At 46.9% G+C, this 21,074-nt stretch overlaps 1 protein-coding gene across 1 annotated transcript in view; it reads right to left on the bottom strand.

Annotated features, from left to right (window-relative positions):
- The window catches only part of RUNX1 (RUNX family transcription factor 1), a 237,199-nt gene that overhangs the window by 58,834 nt on the left and 157,291 nt on the right, over positions 1–21,074 (bottom strand). The window contains exon 6 of the mRNA XM_069472311.1: positions 6,366–6,470. Coding sequence (XP_069328412.1) covers positions 6,366–6,470 — 105 coding nt within the window. The remainder of the gene's footprint in view (positions 1–6,365; positions 6,471–21,074) is intronic.

Here is a 21,074-nt window from a genome sequence, read left to right as displayed (position 1 = left end):
AACTAATTTAGAGATTATCTCATCCCATTGCCTGGTTTGGGCAGAAGAGGAAAACGAGGACTAAAGCATTTAAGATAATTGCCAAGTTCACACCCACTGGCCCGGTGGCGCCAGTGTGAAAACCCAGGCCCCCGAGTTCAGGATCCAGAAACCTTTTTACATGTTTTAAGATTAAGAAACTGAATCCTAAATGCAGACAAGATCGTTGTTTGTTCTCTTAGCATATCACGTAAGAAATTCTAACAAGGACTGTGACATATTAATTTAGATCTCAACCTCACTGGTGTGGCATTCAAAATATTGATACAGTTTTGCAATGGTCCAGATGGAAAGAGAAATTCAAAGTAATGGGTTAAATTTCATTCCATGTTTCTCGTCTCCTCTCTGCACCCTACATTAGACTGAGAAAGTACCTAGATGATTTCTTTGGGTTTTCATGGTACCTGGAAGAAACTTTTTTTCCCTTCCTTTCTATAGCAATACAAATGCTACCTTTAAAAACCACAGTGGCTTTTGTATAAGGTAGGAAAATCTGCCCAGAATTCACAGACTGCCCCTGCTCTCCCAGAGTTGTGTCACCCGGGTGCTTGCTGCTTGGTGCAGGGCTTGGTGCTTGCAGAAGCACAGGGTCCTCTGAGGGTCCCATTTGCCCTGGGGGCCCTTTCAGACCTTAGACTCAACTCGAGGGTCAGGGAAATCCTTGCGAATATAAAATTCTTCTTCTTAGTCTTCTCTTCTAGTTTCACACTACTAAAAATTATAAACAGAAAGAGATTCTAAAATTCGTTGGAAACATTTAGGCATGATTATTATTAATACTTTAAAAACTGCCTTTGCCAAGTCTTCAGGTAGCCGGGAGCTTGGCACAGAAAGAATTAAAGTCCCAGGGGAAAGCTCCCCAGAATTTTCCCCTTGGCCTGAAATCCCTTTCAGAACGGGAGGAGGAGGACGGAAGTAAGTGCGTGCGGCACTTCCCTCCTGTGACCTTGTGCCTCACTCCTACTTTACTGGGTGGGAGGGACGGAATAATTATTTCCTTTCTCCTTTGTGGATCAGGATTTCATCCAGAAAGAACTAAAATCTAAATCTGATATTTGAAGACTCCAAGGAAAGGGGCACTAGCTAGACCGTAGTTCACGACCTGGAAGACACTGCCCCAGGGAACAATGTGATCGTAGATTGGTAATCACAATCCTCAGGTCACAGACCCATAAAACCATCTGGTGTTTTGATAACCATTCAGGAGCAAAGAGTGACACATATTTTCATGCTTCCTGCAGGCTGCCGGCTGTGCACAGGGGCCTTCCAGAAAACCTGTGCTGAAGGGGAACCGGACTCAGACACCTGTCCTGGGGGTCATTCATCCTTCCTGCATGCCGGCACTGGAGGCAGCATCACCCCTGGTTCAGGTCCCCAAGCAGACCCTGGTGACAGATGTTGAACCAACTGCTGGCATATGCAACCAGCGTGGCCCGTGGTTGTGCCGCGGGAACTCCCCAGGGGGCCCTGCCTGGGGAAGACGCGATTCCCTCCTATCAGTACAAAATGACAAATATCAAAGGACAGGGCTCTGCTTTCTCGAAGAATATCATGTGAACCAGACTTTATTGATAAACTCTCCTAATAAAAAATACAGAAATTACAATACAATGGAGCTCAAATAGCAGTTATTGCTGTTCTTAAAAACAGACATTGGCGTCTCTGAATGCCAATGTCTGGACTGCTTGGTTTAAATTCTGGCTGACAAGTTTCGTGACCTTGAGCAAGGTATTCACCTTTTTTTTTGCTTCTATTTCCTTATGCATTCTTTCAAAGATTATATATAAATTAATATGTCTGAAGCACTTTGAATGGTGTTTGGCAAGTAATTAACACCATCTAATGTTAGCTATTGTTATTATCAGGTGTTTTTATCATTAAGAGAAAATAACATTTTAAAAAAGAACCAAGTGCTAATCATAAGAGCAATCGATGACTATGAAGCTCGTCCCACTCTTTTCTGGACAATCTTTATTCTAAGTATTTTTAGGTCCATTATCACCATAAGTTTACCTTCCACGCATTTCTCTTCTTCACTTGAAACACACTCTCCATAAATAAAAATCGCATTTCTCATATTTATATATAAAATTGGTTTGCTATCTACATTTAAAACCATAGAAGAACATTATATTCATTGGTTTTAAAGCCTTAAAAAAGAAGAAAATTATATTCATGTGACATAATCTCAACTAAGTACTTTAAAAAGCACCTGAGAGCTGAGGAGGTAGGCCCTTCAAGAAACCTATTTTAACTGTAGCTACCTATAAAAAAGATTAGTCAGCCAGGAGCCTGGTGCCCCAGAGAACATTCTAGAGGCTTGAAGTTGTGGTTCCACTTTCCATCCCTGCCTGTGAACCTCAAAAGCTCCAGCAGAACAGAGTCACTGTGAAGAATTCCTTTAACCCAAGGACAGAAGTTGTCCCAGAAATGGCCAATATTTGCTTTATTAACCTTTTCAATTTTTAATTAGGTTTCTCAGTGCTCCAGATGTAACAGACATCTGTCCCACCCACAGCACCAGGCCGGGAACCCCCCAGGGGTCAGCCAGGGTTCCAACCGCTCGCTCTCAACCTCTCCTTAGCAAAAGGTCTTCTTCCATGGCACGGAGCCAATGCATGCATTTGAGTTATTTAGTGACATATCTGCAGAGAACACGCTTTGGTATCTCACTATTAGCACAGAGTCACCTAATTACAGACCCGTGGGTTGAGAGTGGGAGTTTTTCATTAGATCCCAGGAATATAAAAGATACATAAGAACAACTCTCAAAAATCCTTTTCTTGAAAAATCCTTTCACTATATCATTCATGCTTAAGAGAAGACTCTCTTCCAATATATTAACAAGCTTCTAAGTGTTCTACCTGCTGATGGAAAACAGAGCCCTCATTGCTGCTTGCAAGAACCCATCGTGGGCAGACAATACCTTTTGATGGTGCTCTTTCTCCAGAATGAAGTTAATTTTTCAATAATTAATAATTTATATATTGGTCTAAGATGTAAAAAAAATCCCATGGGATACGGGAAAAAACAAATTTTGATTTTTTTAAGGGATAGCTTAGTTACTATGAAACCATCTGCAATGAAAAACACTTTTCATTCTCCTTGGCAAACACTTTGTGCTACAGCATCAGCACTGAAAACCACAGAAGAGGAGAGGGGCACAACCAGCAGGTGGGTTGTGGCACAGCTGCTATTCCTAGTGCTCGACTTCATTACCTGAATGGCGGGGGGAGTGAGCTGCACGCACACTTAAGTTGAAGGTTCGATGCCTGCAGTGAGGCGCTACCATTTGCCCTTGCTAGACAATATTAGAGCTGGGACGAATGTGCAAAATCATACAGGCCAGCTCCTCATTTTAACCACAAGGATTCTGAGGGTCAAAGAGCTTACAACAGACGCTGTACACACGGTGTGGTAGGGACAGAGAGAGGAACAGATGCATGGACAGGCAGATGGAGGACAAGACTACAGGATTAAATGTCGGGAACTCCTCATCCTATTTCTGGCTCCTTCACCAACTATTTCTTTTAAACCTAGAAAAATCGTTTCATTTCCCTCTGCTGCTTTCCCTTATCTATGCGGTGATTATCCTGAAAGCTCTCTCAGGCCCCTCCTAGCTCTCACAGTCTTTGATTATGAAACAAGAGGACTTTTCAAAACTATTCGGCTTGGCAATTCCAGGGCCATGTTGCCGTAAGTGCCCAGAATCCGCAGCACCGACCCGCAATGGGAGGTCTTACTCATCCAGAGATTTGAGACCACTTGGCCCTGCATTACGTTTCCTCCCTTCCCATTACAGTGGAAAGTGGCTGGGAGCAGAGTTCCACCAGAAAGAAGTTCCCACCTTGAGTCAAGATGTTCAAATAATAAGAAGAAAACAGCATACTAAAATTAGCCGTGATGGCCCACCCTTGCTGCAAGGGTGAATAGAAAAGTCAACATTACTCAAGTCACCCTGGAGTCTGCATGCATTTGACTTTTTTCTAGAAGTCCCTTGTTAAATGTGAGACTATCTACCCGGGGCTACAAAATCATACTTATTCTATCCATTTAATTTTTCCCTAGACCCCCAATTCTATTTGGCAGGAAAGACGGCGTAAAAATGGGCGGCTCTTGGGAGCAAATCTCTTCTGTCTGCTCAAAGGGCCCTTCCCCATAACGACTGTTTTCTTAAGTTATAAAACAGCAGGGGCAGAGAAAACTGTATACACAGGCAGGCCATTACAATCACGTCTACGCATTTTTCCCCTGTGACTGCCAATTCTTAAAAGTCAGAGCAGCCACCACTGACTTTCTCAAGCCCAACCACCTTGGTATTTCTTTGAATGCTACAGGAAATGCTGGCAGTGAGGCAAAACCCAGCCTTTTTTATGCATGAGAGAATAACAGAAGTAGAAGGTATACCCAGGGGTCACCTGGTTGAAGCTTCTTCTGCAGCCAGATCAGCATTTGTACTAAGAGAAGGCTGTAGCTTCTATTTCTAAACATCGAGATTCTACAGCCTCCTGAATGAGCCTGTCTCTAAGTTTAGTTACCCTCAAAGTCGACTTCCTTGCACCTAAAAACTGCCTTCCTTCCAGCCCTGTGCCTTGCTATAATTTAAGCCTACTTCCTCTTTGGTCCTCTGTGGAGAGCAAAGGCAGGTTGGTGTTTATGTTCTGTTTAATGCCAGGTCACTATTAGTCTCTGGTTTGCCATTCTGGCTCTGGAAGCCGGGGAGGTGCTCGCGGTCGTTCCCTAGAACCCTGTGGTCCTGTGCATGTGGCCTGATTTTCACATATAAAAAGGAATCGGGTGAGGTTACCAAGGCCCAGAGTTGCCCGAGTCTGGGCACGGCCAGAAAGTCTTGCTGAGCTTAAAGAGAAAAAGCCGAGAGGGCCCTCTGGGGAAACTGAGGTCTGAAGTGGAGGGAGTGACCAGGCACAGCAAAGCGAAGCAAGGAGACCCAGACAAGGGACCCAGACAAGGAACACCAAGTCCTGGGGGGCTGTTCCTGGTGGGCACAGTGGTTCTCTGCTGGGCTCCACCCACTCAGGGGAATCGGGAAAATATAAGCGGCACAGGGAATGGTTCCAGCAGGTGATCGAGATGCCATGAGGTTGTGGCCAGGACCACAGGAAAGTCTGCTACCAGCTGCAGGGATCACAGGATGGCTGGTAGAGAGCTACCTCAGAGCCCCCATAGGAACCACCACGCGGAGAAGGTCATCCGAACAGTAGCCAGAGAGGCAGATAGGAATGCTCTATCCGGGATCACTAACATTTCCTGACCTCGTTCTCTGCACCAGGCACAAAGCATCATTTCATTTGATCTTATAAAGACGCTTTCATTATTATCTCCATTTTGCAGAAGAGGAAACTGAGGTTCACAGAGGCTCTGTAACTCAGTAAAGACTTAAGAACTCCACTTGCTTGCCCCGGAGCCCAAATTCTTAACCATTCCACTGTATGACCTGACTTCCCTGCATCTCAGCTTTTGGGGACAGTAGAAAACCCTGTTTCTCAATATCCCTCACTCTGAGAAGAGAGAAAATTAATTTTCCACCAGGGACCCGATACGGTTTGGAGGCATTAGGATGCTGGGCGGGGGCTCCGGTCGGCTCCACAGACCTGAACTGCAGCCCAGCCTCAGATCCTGGGGAAGGGTGTGGCTCTGGAAAAGAGCATTACTCTTGTGTTTACTCAAAGATAGTCATTAAGTCACTGTGAAGACATCTTTTCTGCAGACTAAACAACCCCATGCCTTTTTTAAAAGCTTTCCTCACAGGAGCTATTTTTTGGTACCACTTTCTATATTTACTGGTTTTCCCCAGGCATTCTTCTACCCTCCCACTCTCTATCTTAAACAGTCCTGTCATAAGATTTTGATCTGTGCCACAGAAAGAAAAGGGTCATTTTCATAGTTTTCATCTCCAGCCTTAATGAATTAATCAAAGACCAACATGGATGCTAATCAGACCTCTGTGGTCCACTCTGACCCTCGGCTGCCCCTGTGCTTGGCCAATCTTCCATTTACTGCTTTTTTTTTTCTGATCCTATTGAACTTCACTATGTATTTGAGGGACTAGTCCCTAATTTCATGCAGCCCTGAAATGGTTCTAACATGCACTTAATTTCCTTTTGCCCTCTAAGAGGATGCTTCAAAAAGAGTCCAATGCTCAGAAATAACCTCTGAGGAGTAAGAGTGTTGACAATGAACTATTTTTTTGGCCTGCAGGGGCCCAACATTCCCCTGAGAGAGAGATTAAGCTCCAGGACTCTGAGACATGGTCCCTGAGTGTCCCAGCCCCGAGGGTGTTCCATCCTCGAGGGGGCCCCACTTACTTCGAGGTTCTCGAGGTCCATCCACTGTGATTTTGATGGCTCTGTGGTAGGTGGCGACTTGTGGCGGGTTTGTGAAGACGGTGATGGTCAGAGTGAAGCTTTTCCCTGTTGAGACACAGAAGAGAACAAAAGAGACTGAAGTCGGACGGCCTAAATATAGCTGCTGGTAACTGATCATTCATTGAAGCTTTCCAGCCCTAAACTGGAAAGATGACAGTACTTCAGCACAAACTCCTGGTTTTTCCAATGCTCCTTTGGGTTTGGCTTTGCTTAAATTCTGCACACTTACGGTATTTGTCTAGGTGTAACACTTCACATAGTTATATGGCTTTAATTTAATCATTCATAAATAACATGGGCTCAAGAAAGAGTAGAATTTATTTTCCGTCAGCTCAGGACTCCAGGGAACCACCGAGTCAGGTTGGCGGCTCTCCACTCCCAGCCCCCGCCGGCCCCCCAAGCATTTATAACAGTCCAAAGAGGAGAGAAAGAAACTCTGTCCATCGTTCCTCTCTAGCTTTGTACCTCTGAGGATTAGGAAAGATAGAATTTCTAAGTTTGAGGATAGGCTAAACTAGAATTATTCTCTCTGTATTTTTAAAATACTAATTCTGGGTGATTTTAAATATTATTTGAAAATGCCAGATGTTATTAGAGGCACTCCTAGGATTGGCCAGATCATAATTTATGGTCAATAAATGGACGTAAGGATATAAAACTGACAGACTGAGATTCAGGAAACACTAGCAATAAAAATATGCACGTAAGTGCCATGTAGACATTTTAAATATCTCACAAAAGGCGAGAGCATCTTCACTGCCTAAGTTTAATAATTTAAAAACATTTCTTCTTGGCCAAGAGGTCCAGAGGATGGACTCTGGGTTTGAACTCTGTCTAGCTGACCTCTGGCAAGTCGCTGGACCTCTCTGTGCCTCAGTGTCCTTACCTGGAAGATGAGTACATGCATCTTTTCCTACCTTATAGAGTTCTGGGGGAGATTAAATGGGTTGATATGAGTAAAATTATCAAAACGGTAACACGTGGTATTCAAAGGTGTATGCGTGTGTGGTGTGTTGTGTTGGCTTTCATTTTTCATTTCTCTTCTCTGTTTCCTGCAGCTCTATAACAGGGTCCTAACGTTTGACTAAATATAAGAATAGAGTCGATCTCCAATTATCACAGTTTCTCCTCTGAATCATGTAGCATGAAATGAAATCAAAAATACATGAAAGGAAAACAAAACATGCCCATCCACTGCTTCATCTGCTCCAAAAGCCATTTACCATTTTAAAACTCAAATTATCTTTCTTCTCCAAGTTAGAAAGAGTAGAATATTTTCAAGTGCCACGTAGTTTTAATATAAAGGAAGCCCACAGAAAAATGCTCAATGAAAATATAACCTTTGGCCACAGCAAGGCACAATCCCTAATCATGAAAAACCTCCACCAAATAATCCCCAAGGATTTGTATTCTATCTATGTTAAAGTCTATGATAAAAAGAACAATGGTGAGTGAGGATCAATGAAGCCTGCTTTGCCCGGTGTGGCCTTATAACCAGAGTCTCGGCTGACCCGTCTAACAGAGGGGGTGATGCTTGCAGGATGCTTTCTGGGCAGTGGTGTTCCAGGAGCAGAGCACCAGGGTGCCAGGGGGTCCTGGGCCCAGATCCATCTTCCCCATCAGCTGGTCTTCTCCCTGGAACCTAGAGATGAGACTTAGGGATTTGCCATCTTTGGGACAGCCTTCAGATGTTACCAGGTGACACCCAGGTGGGGTCCTACCCTGCAGCTGGCTGAAGTAGAGGAACGGGCAGAAGAGGCCCTGGCTGAGTCCAGCGAGAAGGGCACGTGATATGGAGGAAGGCGTCGAGGGCAATCACCACGTCACTGCTCAGCCGCTGGCTTTCCAAGGACAGATGGCAGCTGCGGCATTGAAGCAGCCGCAACCACTGCTCCCCTGCTGGCCAACCACTGTCCTGCAAGTCAGTCTGTCCCCTCCTTGTCAGGAACTCACGAGGGTTATTGCCCGCATCATCAAGATTGAATCCCAGCTTTTAGCGTCTTCTCGCTAGTGAAACTCTGTCTGGAGTTATTTCGCACTCACTCCCTCTCCTCCACCTGCCTGACTCCTGGCCCGTGTCCTCCAAGCTCCCCTGCAAGCCATGGCATTGTGACTCTGGGGTCTTTTTTCCTCCAGCACCTGGGCCACCGCTTGCCTAAGTCCTCCTGCCTCCAACGTCCAGGGCCGGGTGGGCACTCATTTTTCAGGCAGCCTTCCTTGATGTCCAGTCGCTTGGTAGCTGTTAGAGCTGCCTCATAAGTCACTCTTTGCCTCTGATTAATTAGGATGTCAGATTGAATGGGGGTTGTGGCTGTATAGGCCTGATCCTTCCAAGGGCAGGGATCCTGTTCTGTAACCCCCATGTATCCCTCACAGAAAGGCAGGGAAGGGTGAGAGGGAGAAGGGGCTCCAGGGTAGATCGGGAATTAAAATGAAAAAAAAAAAAAAAAAAAGGACTTTGAAGTATTGTATCCAGCAATGGATAATGACATTGCCCCGGGCCTGATAGGTCTGGAGGTGGGGGGTGTGTATGAGAGAAAGGGACAGAGAGACAGGTGGTTCTTCCAGCAAGAGAGTTAAAAGCTTTGGGATCTTGTACAAACGATTTTACTTCTCCAGATCTCGGTTGACTGGTCTGCAAAATGAGGGACTCATGGGATGCATACAATGTCACTTTCAACCCTCTGATTGTTATCTTCCGAGAAAGCAGCCAGCCTGTGTGCAAGTGTGTGGCCGTGTAGGTGTGTGGGCCCGTGTGTGCTTCCCTTGTTGCCTGCAACCTCAGCATTTCAGAGCTCATAAAAATACTGTACTAGTTTCCTGGGGCTGCGTAATAAATTACCACAAACTGGGTGGCTTAAAACAACAGAAATTTAGTCTTTCGCAGTTCTGGAGGCCAGAAGTCCAAAACAAAGTGTCAGCAGGGCCACACTCCCTCTGAAGGCTCCAGGCAGGATCCGTCCTCACCTCTTCCAGCTTTGGGTGTGTCCCAGCACCCCTTGGCCCTTCCTAGCTCACAGCTGCAGCACCCCAACCTCTGCCTCCATCATCACACGGCTGACTCCTGCCGTGGTCCCCTGTCTCCAAATCTCCCTCTCCAAGGACATCAGTCATTGGACTTATGGCCCACCCAAATCCAGTATGACCTTGTCTTAACTTGATTACATCTTTAAAGACCCTACTTCTAAATAAGGTCATATTCTGAGGTTCTAGGTGGACATGAATTTTTAGGGAACACCATTCAACCCAGTACAAATACCAAGTCATAAGACTTCCAGTCAAGGTGCCACAAGTGACAGCTGCTCTACAGGCACTCGTGTGTTTTACGCTCTGAAACAGTCCTGCTCCTACGGTGGCTCTCCTACAACCGTCCTATCCACGACTTCCTAAAGGACAACAAAGAAGTATTGTATTCATAATGTTGGTGTTTTCAGGTCTGTGTAGAACTTAGGACTTTTTAAATACTTTCCTATATAGTATTTCATTTGGTCCTCACAATAATCCCATGAAATAAACAAGATAGATTTTATTGTCCTTGATTAATAGGTAGCAAAGGCTCAGAGAGGTTAAGTAATTTTCCCATAGTCACACAGCTCATATATATAACAGAACCCAGATCCCCAAAGTTTATGCTCATTGTTCTTCATGTTATTGTCACTGAGGTCATAAATCTCTACCTGCAAACCCAGTGGCACCAGCACCAGGACTGGACTCATGGTACTTTATCCATGCTCTACCACTGCCCAAAAAAGTGAAAATTGTCCCCGTGACTCTACTGTACAAGCTGTACTTGATCGCCAACTGTAAAACCTGGGTAATAGCTCAAAAGCATTTTCCTACTGAGCTGAATTTGGGCTTCTGGCAGTTGAGCGCTGATGGCGTCCTCCTGGTTGACCACAGGCTAGCCTGCTTAATCAGGACTGACATTCAACCAACGTGAATACTAGTGAAGTCATTGCTCATGGTCATGATTCTTGTTATTTTATACCATCATTTGGTGTGCAGTCACAAGACGTTTGTACCCAGCAAACACTACCAGGTGGGGTGGTTGGCCATAGTCACGTGGTTCACCAAAGAGGAGATGTCGGTGGCCTCCCTCCCAACGGGCTCTTGTTTACAGCTTGGGGTAGAAGCACATCAGCTTATTATCTCACAGGCAGAGTGATGACTCTTTTTCACCGTGTATGGGACATTCTTCCACTACATGAAAACCCTGCCCTCTGCCAGGGGGCACCACCAGCCCTGGCACCCTTCTTGACAATGGGCTGCGCTTAGCCAACGGGCTCACCTGACAGGACCCGGGGCTCTGGCTTCCACCCGCCCTGGTCTGGCCCAGCCCTGCCAGGACACAGCCCTGCCCGGCCGGCACCTGCAGAAGTGGGATCTGTGCCCCAGGGCACACGTGTTATTAGCCAAATTCCCTCATTAAAATGACCTATGGGCCTGGTATTTTAAGTACGTGGGTGTGGAGAATGAAAGACTCTCAAGTGTTTTTCTCAGCAAGCCGTAGCCAGAGTAGCAAGGAGGACAGATTGGCTAAATGACAAGTCCCCACATGGGCTCTTCGGGACAAGATGCAGGGGCGGAAGGGCTGGGCTGCTGTAGGGAGAATGAACACTCCTGTTCGGCCCCTGAGAACAGCAGAAGCTTTGGCCAGTGCACAGATGACCCCCGCACTGACCTCGTGTGTGCTGCTCAAAAGCTGCAGCTCTCGGCTCCAGTAGGGGCACACGACGGGGTCACAGGTGACCTGCATGGGAAGGGGCCAAGGAAAGGGAGAAGCACTGAGACTCTCCTTCTGCTCGTGGAAACCAGACCACCACAGCAGCAGCAGTTCTGAGCAGTGGCTGGGATCTGGGAGGACCACTATTTAGAAGCACAAACTCTAGGGCTGGGAACAAAGGTGGGAAGAAACAACAGGGAAGAGAAGGATTGTCTTGATGTATGCTTAGGAGCAACAAGGGATAAGAACTTCATTATAAAATCCTATGAAGGAGACCTACCTATGTTCAAAGCCTAGCTCTGCCACTTGCTAGCTGTGTGACCTCGGGCAAGTTACTTAACGTCTCTGGGGCCTCAGCTTTGCCATTTGTAAAATGGGGGCAATAACAGCCATTCCATCTCATAGCGTCATGCAGGTTAGATGAAATGATGGATATAAAAGCAGCGAATAGAGGAAGCTCTCAGTAAATGTCAGTTAAGTTACCATTAAAGACATGATAGATGTGATTCCACAAAGACCAGAGCTGTGACAGATCCTCTGCGGAGGAGCTGGGGATGTGGCAGTGACGTCTGATGGTGGGAGAGGGGTGTGTGTGCGCGTATGTGTCTCTGTGTGTGTGTGTGTGTGTGTGTGTGTTAGTGTTCAGCAGGTGATGGAGCTGCTACCAGGTCTGAGTTCGACTCGCACTTCTAAGTTCAAGTTCACTCCTGCTCCACCAGTTGGCGACCTCTGTAAGGCACAACTGTGACTGGCTGATATGCCACGTCAACAAGCCAGGCCGAGCGCTCCTCACGGAAACATGTGTTGTCTCCCTCGACGCCAGTCTGTCCACCCAAATGCCAGGGCAAAATACTGACTGCTTTATTTAGTTGGGAAGAGAGTCACGGGGTGATTCTTCCTGGACACTTGCTGCCCGGACACACGCTCCCCGGCCAGGCAGCTAGGAGGCCCCAGGTCCAGGCTTGATTAGTCTTGACATTTACGGCCCCAGGGCCGGTGAACTCTGACAGCTGATTGTGGTCAAATAAAGCCACCACGGCTGGACACTGCAGTTCCGCATGGCCCGGCACACACTCCACTTCCTCACCACGTCGTGCAGTGGCTAAACCTCAGGATTGCTGCCAATGTGCACGCGGCTCCCCAAAACACCAAGGGTGGGAAGAGGAATACAGCGCGGCTCAACACCCTTTCTCCTTCAGGTGTGGAATAACGTATTTGAAAGCTCGGGCCTGGGCACATCACAGCAGTGCAGCGTCCTACGAAGGCCAAACAGTGTCGGAGGGGTGACCTCTCACTCCTGCGGTGATGGCGCCTCCCCAGGCTTTGCTCTCGGGGAGCAGGTCCACCTGCCCTGGCTCCTCCGTCACTCTCCGTGGTGTAGGTTTGGATCTCTGAGTCATCTTCTCCTTTTGGGGCAGTTTCAGGGGATGTGAAACTCGCCCTTTGTCACGCAAAGGAAGGCTGCAGCACCAGGGATCCCTCTGCCCTGGAGGTCAAACTCCTCAGGAAATGCAATCGCAACATGTTTCACTCCCTGGCCTGTCTCTGCGCCTGTCTCTGCGGGAAAGCCAGTAGTGTTCAGTCTTGAAAAACCCAAGAGAGTGAGAAAGGAAAAAATAAAAGGAAAAAAATGCAGCTTTTGAAATCCAAGAGAGCCAATGAAGGCTCAAGTTCTGCTCTTTGCAAATTCGGGAAATCCCAAAAGATTCTGAAAGGTTGCAGGGAGATTTCTCCTTTTACCATAGATTGCTCTGGGTCTAATTCTGATCTTGAATAACTAACTACGTATTATTAATAAAATTAATGTACCCTCAGATTCCAGGAGGAATCTGCATTTGGAGTATTTTTCACAAAGTATTTTTAATTTGTATTTTTCACTTTTCCACTGGAACAGCCAAAATTCATGCTTTTGCTCCTCTTCCATTTCCCTACCCAAACATTTGCCACTATTTTTGACAGTGGAGTTGTATAATTAATTTATTTGGGGATTTCTGAACAGGGTATAAATCCTTCAACTTGCACATAATTTCCTGGATCTCTAAATTGAATTGGACTAAGATGTCGGGTGCACCGTACACACTTCTGTGCAAAGTGCCCTGTGTTTGTAGGTATCTTTAATCGCACCAGTGTCCGCACAGGCAAAAGGCAGACCAAAGGCCCACGCTATTGGTCTGAGAATAACCCTCCGAAGTCTGGTTGAGGATGGGGTTGGTGGCTCACACCTATAATCCCAGCACTTTGGGAGGCCGAGGTGGGAGAATTGCTTGAGGCCAGGAGCTCGAGACCAGCCTGGACAACATAGCGAGATCCTGTATCTACAAAAAATTAAAAAACTAGCTGGGCACGATAGTGTGCACCTGTAGTCCTCCTTGAGGGGCATCACTTGAGCCCAGGAGTTAGAGGTTGCCGTGAGCTGTGATCGTCGTGCCACTGCACTACAGCCTGGCCGACAGAGCAAGACCTTGTCTCTTAAAAAAAAAAAGTCAGATTGAAAATCAGGTTCTTAAAATACCAAACTTGGTTTTCCACAGACATAGCATTTGTCTGGAAAGGTAGGTTGTTTGAAAAATAGCTGTTTTACTTGGAGAAAACTGAAGGCAAGAAGACATGCAAAGCATTTGCTCTGGAGATGTTCTAAGAAAATGAGTTGTTTGAAGACAGGAACAGCCTTTTATTCATCTTTGTATCGTCTGTTCCGAGGCAATAAAAAGAAGTTTGATAAATGAATCAATGAATCATTGAGGTGCTTTCAGTTTGACAGCCGGTTCTTTATGACGTGTAATTCCACTTGGAAGGCACGGCTCTGTTCCGCAGCACGGGTGTGCCGGGCTTGTGCTGCTCCACCGCAGGGCAGGCCTTGCAGAAGGAACGGATGGGCAAGCCCATGTCTTCACGTGTCACCTAACCCGCAAAGCTCCAGGACGCTTTCATGCAATTTTGCATTTCCTTCCCCAGATTTCACAGCCCCTTTCTAATTTTCGTTTTTTTATTGATATCACACTTCCCCAGTATCTCAGCTGGGGAATTAAGTTTTAGCCCAAACAGCCCAAGGCCCTAAATTCACAGCCCTCCTCAGGCCAGGCCACACCTGCCGCCCTGTTCTTCCATCCAGGACAGCCCTTTGGTTGGCACCTCCAAATTCCCCCATCTCCACCCATGCATCAGGCTGTGTCCTCAGGCTGGGACCACAGGGGGGCAGGTGACCACAGTGAACCCTGGGGCTGGCCTACTTGTGACGCTGCTTGTGACCTCAGCACATGCACCTCAAAGGCACAGCCCAACGCCACATGGAGCTGGGCAGGGAGGCCTGGGTGTGGACATTCTGCAAGGAAGGTGGCCTTTCGGTCCTCCGTTCCTGCTCACCAGCCTGTGACCACCTGCTGCTACGGGTAGGAGGAAGGGTAGGTGGGTATGAGTGGAGAAGACAGAGAGGGAAGGCTTCAGGCAAGCTGCAGGGGGAGCTGACCACCCCCAGGCTCAGTGCCATCCACCACACGGGTGTTGGCGCCCTGGACGCACACGGGTCTCGGCTGCCTGAGAGGAACAGCGCGAGTTTTCAGTCTCCACATTGCTCTCTAAGCTCCCCGAGCACCCTCCAAACGTCCTTCCCAGGCTTCAAACTGCGATCCAAGTATCTTTCTACAATCTGTATCTGGTGTTACCCATTTCCTGCTTAACCTGGTGGCGGTTCTCCGCGGCATTAGGATCAGACCGCATTCCCAGCGAGGAGTTCCAGGCACTCCCTGCCCCGCCCCTCCCCAAGGTCTCCCAGCCAGGCCGCTGGAGCCTCACTCAGCTCTCACAGGTTGGGTTTTCCTCCTGCACTCTGTCTTCTCTGCCTGAGTAGCCTTCTTGTCACCTGCAGGTCTCAACTGAGATGACAACTGGTCCAGGGAGACCCTCTGGACCTTCACTAGGTCATGTGCAGCTGTGCCGTGTCTCCTGCGGCACCTGTCCTTTCCCACATACTGTCCACTCCGAATGGGGATGGCCTGTCGACCTGTCCTCCCCTCCCCAGCCTCCACAGGCTGTGGCTTCTTTTTGGCTGAGCTCTGTGTCACCGACGCTAGCCCAGTACCTGGAACACAGCAGGTGCACGATGCATACCTGAAGAACGAATGAAGGAATGAATGAAACGTCCCCAGTAAATGACCTTGGGGGGGATGGGGTGGAGAAATAGATACAATAAAATAGAATAGATACTACACTTCCGTCACACGGTTAGTGCCCAACAGATGTTTGTAATTATATTATTATTACGTGTGTATTTATTTATGAATATTTATGAATTCCATCTGTAGCTCAGGTAGTCTCATTTTACTAGGTCCTTAGTAGGACAAAGGAATATACATTCCTTGCCATCAAGGAGTGGATAGTGGAAAATAGCATCATTCCTAACTTTCTGACTGAGTGAGATCCATGCTGCCTTCTTCGCTATAGAAGGAAGAATAATTCAGAGTTGAGTCATAGCTCTTCTTCCTAAGTCTTGTTACATACACATCGTCTTGCTTTTATCGTCCTAACAACCTGCTGAGGCATAGATGAAAGGCATTGTTATACCTATTGTACAGATGTGGAGACTGAGGCCAGTCCATCTAAGGAAGTCCTGTAAGTGTGCCCACTTCTCATATTTTGTCACACTACCTTCCAAAGACCTGCAGAATCATCACAAATAGATGAGTGTGGTTCTATGTTGTTGTTATGAATCAGAGGAATATTAAATGGGACACAATGGCTTTAGTGTACTCTAGAGCCCAGGAATTGGTCCAGAATGCAGGATAATAGCGTAGCAAGATATCTTTCCAAGTAACAGCCAGATTAACCAATTCTAGGTTAACATGTGGCCAAAAGAGCAAAATGTGCATGGACATTCACTTGCAATTTATGAAAATGCTGAGCTGCAACCTTAAGAATGTCTTCCAGTGGAGCAGCCAGGCTGTCCTCAAGTCCGGTCCAAGGCAGGCTGCCGTGGCACTCCTGCAAACTCCCTTCAACCTGGGTGGAGGCAGCAATTACTCTCAGGAAGAATGTGATGCTGCCGGCTGCCAGCCTGTGTAGCCCAGAGATAGGACAAAGGGATTATTCTGCTTCATTGTTAAAACGCAGTGTTTATTGTTAAAATACGATTGGGAATTAAAAAGGGCATGTATGAATCATAAATATTTGCATGCCATTAATGTTTGGACAAAAGAGTTGGAAAGGCTAAGTTGGGAGAACTTCTTTTCCCATGAAAAACAGTGCTTCAAATTACAGTACATATTTAATTTCATTTCTTCCATTGCTAATCTGAAATCTCAGTGCCTGCTACACATAACCCTTTCGTGACCTCAGAACTCTATGGGATGGAGAAATAAGGATAAGGGTTGTGTTCCCTCCTGAAAAACTCATCCATTTAGACAATGAAGCAGGTCCTGGTCGTTGTGGTTGCTGTTTGCTGTTGCTTGTTGTGCGCTCAGAGTTTCCACTGCCTACCTCACGGAGTTAGTGTCACTGCAACAGATCTGACCACGAAAAGCAATAACCTCTATGTCTTATCTCAGGTAAATCAGTCCTCACTGTACCCCCTCTTCCCATGAACAAAGGCAGAATCAAGCTCAGACACGTCAAGTAACTTGTTCAAAGACACATGGCTCTAAGCCAGTGGTTCTTAACCAGGGGCAATGTGCCCTCCTGGGGACATTTGGCAATGTCTGCAGACGTTTCTGGTTGTCACAACTGGGAGGGTGGGTGTTGCTGGCCACTGGGTAGAGGCCAGGTGTGTTGTTAAACATTCAACAATGTACAGGGGAGTCCTGCAGCAAAGAACAGCTGGCCCTAAATGTCAACAGTGCCCAAATTGAGACACCTTCCTCTTGGTGGAGAGTCCAGTGGTCTGTGTACTGACCACTTGGCTCCACTGCCTAGAGTAAAGACAGTCCAGGAATAGTCATTCATCTGCAGACACTTAATGAATGCCCACCATGTGTCAGGCACTGCCATCTAGTTACCGATGATACAGCATGGAGCTCTTCTAGCTAAGGGCTGGATCTTTTGTTATTAGAAAATTCTTGCTAGTCTACCTCCTGGGGGCTTCTGGGCATGTCTTCATTTCTTTTCCAGGGTGCTTGGGTCTCAGGTGCTACTGCAACGTGCCCCTCTTGCATGCCACAGCTACACTTGAGCTTTTTCCCCAGTGACCTTCATCCCGAGCACACCACCTGCAACGCGTGGGCTCTGGGCAGTCCTGGCTCCGGCACTGTCCATGAACTCCCGTTTGCATAGTTAACTCTTACTGGTCACAGAGTATTTGCCACACAATTGATCTATGTTGAACCTGGGAGCCGTTGCTCTACTGCGGGGAGCTTAAAGGAAGCTGATGTATACGAGGGGCAGAAAAGTTAGGAGTGAGGGTCTCCATGTAGCGTAAAAGCAAGTGAGCAAACAGAAAAACAAACAATGCAGTCAAAGCCAAACTTATTCACAGAATGCAACTTGCGGCAGGCACTACCGCAACACAGTGGAACACCTAGAGGAATCTTTGTTCTGACTTTTGTTTTCAAATCTTCTTTCTCTGAATCTCAGTATGGAAAACGGGTGATGGCAAAACTATGATAACATGTTGGGACAAGTGGGAGAAAGCTCTGGAAGAAGCCAGCCACCTGTCTGCCTGTAGTACCTGCAAAGCCAGCCTGTGGGCAGCAAACCCGGGGTTGTACTCAGAGATGGCCCGGCAGGCTGGGCCTTGGTCCCTTCTCCCCTCCTCCCGTGCTTTGCCTCCATTCTTACTTCAGGTATGCAGACTGGGCCCTTTTTGGTGTCTGGAAGCTGTCTGTCAGTGACAAACACCAGGACCTTGCTTTTATTACTTATTTAATTCAAGTGGACACTGTCCACTGACATCAATTCACATTCCCGGATCAGTGGACCCATGGCCCGTCAACTGAAGTGTTCAGGAAAGAGCACTGAGCATCTAGCAGAGTGTTTTATTGTTTCTGTGGTCCCTGTGGACCCGCACCTGGGTGACGTTCATGGTTTCTGCAGTCCCTGTGGACCTGCACCTGGGTGACATTTGTGGTTTCTACAGTCCCTGTGGACCTGCACCTGGGTGACGTTCGTGGTTTCTGCGGTCCCTGTGGACCTGCAGTGGGGAGCTGCACCTGCTGCATGGACACCCTCACCGCGGCCTTTCCTGTGGCTGCCACTCATACCTGACCCAGGACACCAGGCAGGGTTGGCAGACATGCAGAGACCGTGCAATTCTATGCATACAGAACACTGGGATGATTTCATTTTTAAAAAAACATTTAATATTCAGTGATGCTCTCTAATTTTATTTTTTATTCTATGTGAATTATATAAGCTAAGTTTTTCATAAATTTTGTAGGGAGGCAGGAAGTGTTAAAAAAAAGAGGGATAAGGGAGACATTTTACAACTTAGGATTTGCATGTGGAGCTAGATCAGAGTTTCTTGATCTTGGCAGGACTGACATTTGGGTCCTTGTTGGGGGAGGCTGTCCTGTACACAGCAGGACATTCAGCGGTTCCCTGGCCTCCACGCACTAGATGCCAGTACCCACCCCCTACCCCCAGCATGCGACAACCGAAAATGTCTGCAGATATCGCCAAATGTCCCCTGGGGGTCAAAATCACCCCTAGTTGGGAACCACAGGGAGAGAATAGCACCAAAATGAATAAGCAGATAGACAGATAAGATACTGACTATAAACCGCCCAGTGGCAGGACATTTGTTGTAGGTACTGGAGAGACACCATTTAAAGAGACAGACGGAGTCTCTTACATGGGTTGAGACTAACTCCTCAATAATTATAGATAATAGATAGAAGATTGATACTGACTATATTCTATACAATGGTTTCAAATAGAATGAAGGAAAAACATCTGTAAAGACCCAAAACCAATGCCTTGAGAAAACTGGAGTGTTTCCATTGCCCAACAGGCCTGTCCCTCCTTGCCTGGGCTGCTGAGATCTGATAAGCTCGCAAGTGACCAACCATGCTTAAACCATCCGTATTCCTGTGCAGTTGCCTTTGTTTGCATAAGGTGACTCCAACAGGACCACACACCACCCCCGAGGGTGCTGGCCGCCCCTCCCATTAACCGAACGGGCTCTTCCTTGGGTCAGGTGATGGGGGAGGTGGGTAGTGCTGCAGTTTGCACAGCGCATACATTCTTAACAATCCCCTTAAATCTCAAGGTGAAGGCAGGGATTAATCTAAGTTGAAAAATAAACAAGAAATTTACCTCCATCTTCTTTGAGAAAAACACAGTTAAAATGGCTCCCAAATGAACGCTTCCTCACTGAGCAAATCAGAGGAAACGCGTTTTGAATCTAGCAGCAGACTAGCCATGAGCCTCTCGAAGGAGGTCACTGGGATCACTTTAGGCTTTATGGATCCTCAAACACCTCACACCCTCGCTGGAGAAAGTCTGGTGACGTCAAATGGAGTTCCCGATGGGGACATGCTGCCTAATATAGGCAAACAGAGGCCGGGCAGCACGCGGGGATCCCAATTCAGCACAGTGCGAAATGCACACCACCAGTAGCGCCGTTCTCAGCAGACAAGACACAGCCCTGTTGGATGCAGGGCTCACATCACAACCGATGATGGAGGGTAGGCATCGCCTGAAGTCTACTGATGCATGTTTATAAATACAAACTTTGAAGAGTTGCAATTTGTGCCCCATGCCCTGACAGTGAGCTGACAAAACTGGCACATTTGGAAGTATTCATAGGCAGCTCATTAAATCCACGCTGCTCACTTATTAATTTCTGCTGTTTTACGTGGGCTTCATATGAGAAGATGTTGCTAGCATGAATTTAGTCCTCAAAGACAATAGGGTCCAAGAAGTCTCTCAATGGAAGTATGGACATTCTCTCTCTCTGTTTCTATCTCTCTCTCCCTCTCTCTTTCTCTCTCTCTCACACACACACAAACACACACTCACCCCACTGGCTAAGAATCCAACACGTTCAAAACCACATACCCTCTCCATACCGGCAGTACACAGTTAGTCATAAACATCCCGTTACTGATCTGAACTTGTTTCATAATCATCAACAGAAAGAAAACAGTCAGCAGACAGTACACCATCTCTCCCTTTCAACAAGTAATTTTTCCTTAAAAGTAAAAAAAAAAAAAAAAAAACCAACCAACCAGAAACAGAAAACACACCAGTTTTCTCCACCCTCTCCTGCCCCTCGCCAACCAGCACAAAAAGAAAATACAAAACTGATTTATTAGAACCAGAGCAGTGTTGCAGCCGTTGGCTGGATCACTGTTTATGTCTATAATGCCTGCTGCTGAAACAGGAAGCTCTAAAAATCACTCAACCATTATTTCTCTCGGAGGCACTTTCTGATTGATAGCCTTCTGTCCCGACCCAAAAGAACGGCCGCCACCAAGTGCAACTTAGGGTGGGTGGAGAAAAGCACAGCTTCTGCCCATCAGCTGTAAAACATTGTTCATACGAATAACCTCAATTAGAAAAAAAAAAAGGCTATCTGACACCCTCAGCAACACCTGACACTTCATAAAATCAGCAAGAAAACCATGAAGGGATAAACTGTGAAACAGTCTGTTGCAAGCACAAGCAGTTTTCAAGAAAGCTTTTCTCTTTGGTCCTTGCCATGGCTGGGCCACCCCAGGCTTTAAGCAGGGCAGGGAGCAACTTGCTTGAAGAAAGTGTTGCTGCTCTTTTTTTGGCAAATGTAAAATAGAATGAGAAACCTGATCTCTGGAGATGAATTCTACATCAGATCACGGAGGCAAGCTTTTGGTCTGCCATTGAAAGGAAGTGGTTGCTAGGCTGGCTGAGAGGCGGGGTCTTTTTTCATCCATGTTTGCTCACACTGAAATCTGAAAGCAGGTTTCAGTATATGAACGTTATTTTACAGTGTAGATCAATGACAACAGAGAAAAAGGAGG

Source organism: Eulemur rufifrons, chromosome 7, assembly GCF_041146395.1.
Source record: "Eulemur rufifrons isolate Redbay chromosome 7, OSU_ERuf_1, whole genome shotgun sequence".
NCBI classification, from domain to species: Eukaryota; Metazoa; Chordata; class Mammalia; order Primates; family Lemuridae; genus Eulemur; species Eulemur rufifrons.
The sequence above is the reverse complement of the archived record's forward strand: the minus strand, read 5'-3'. Positions and strand labels throughout refer to the sequence as shown.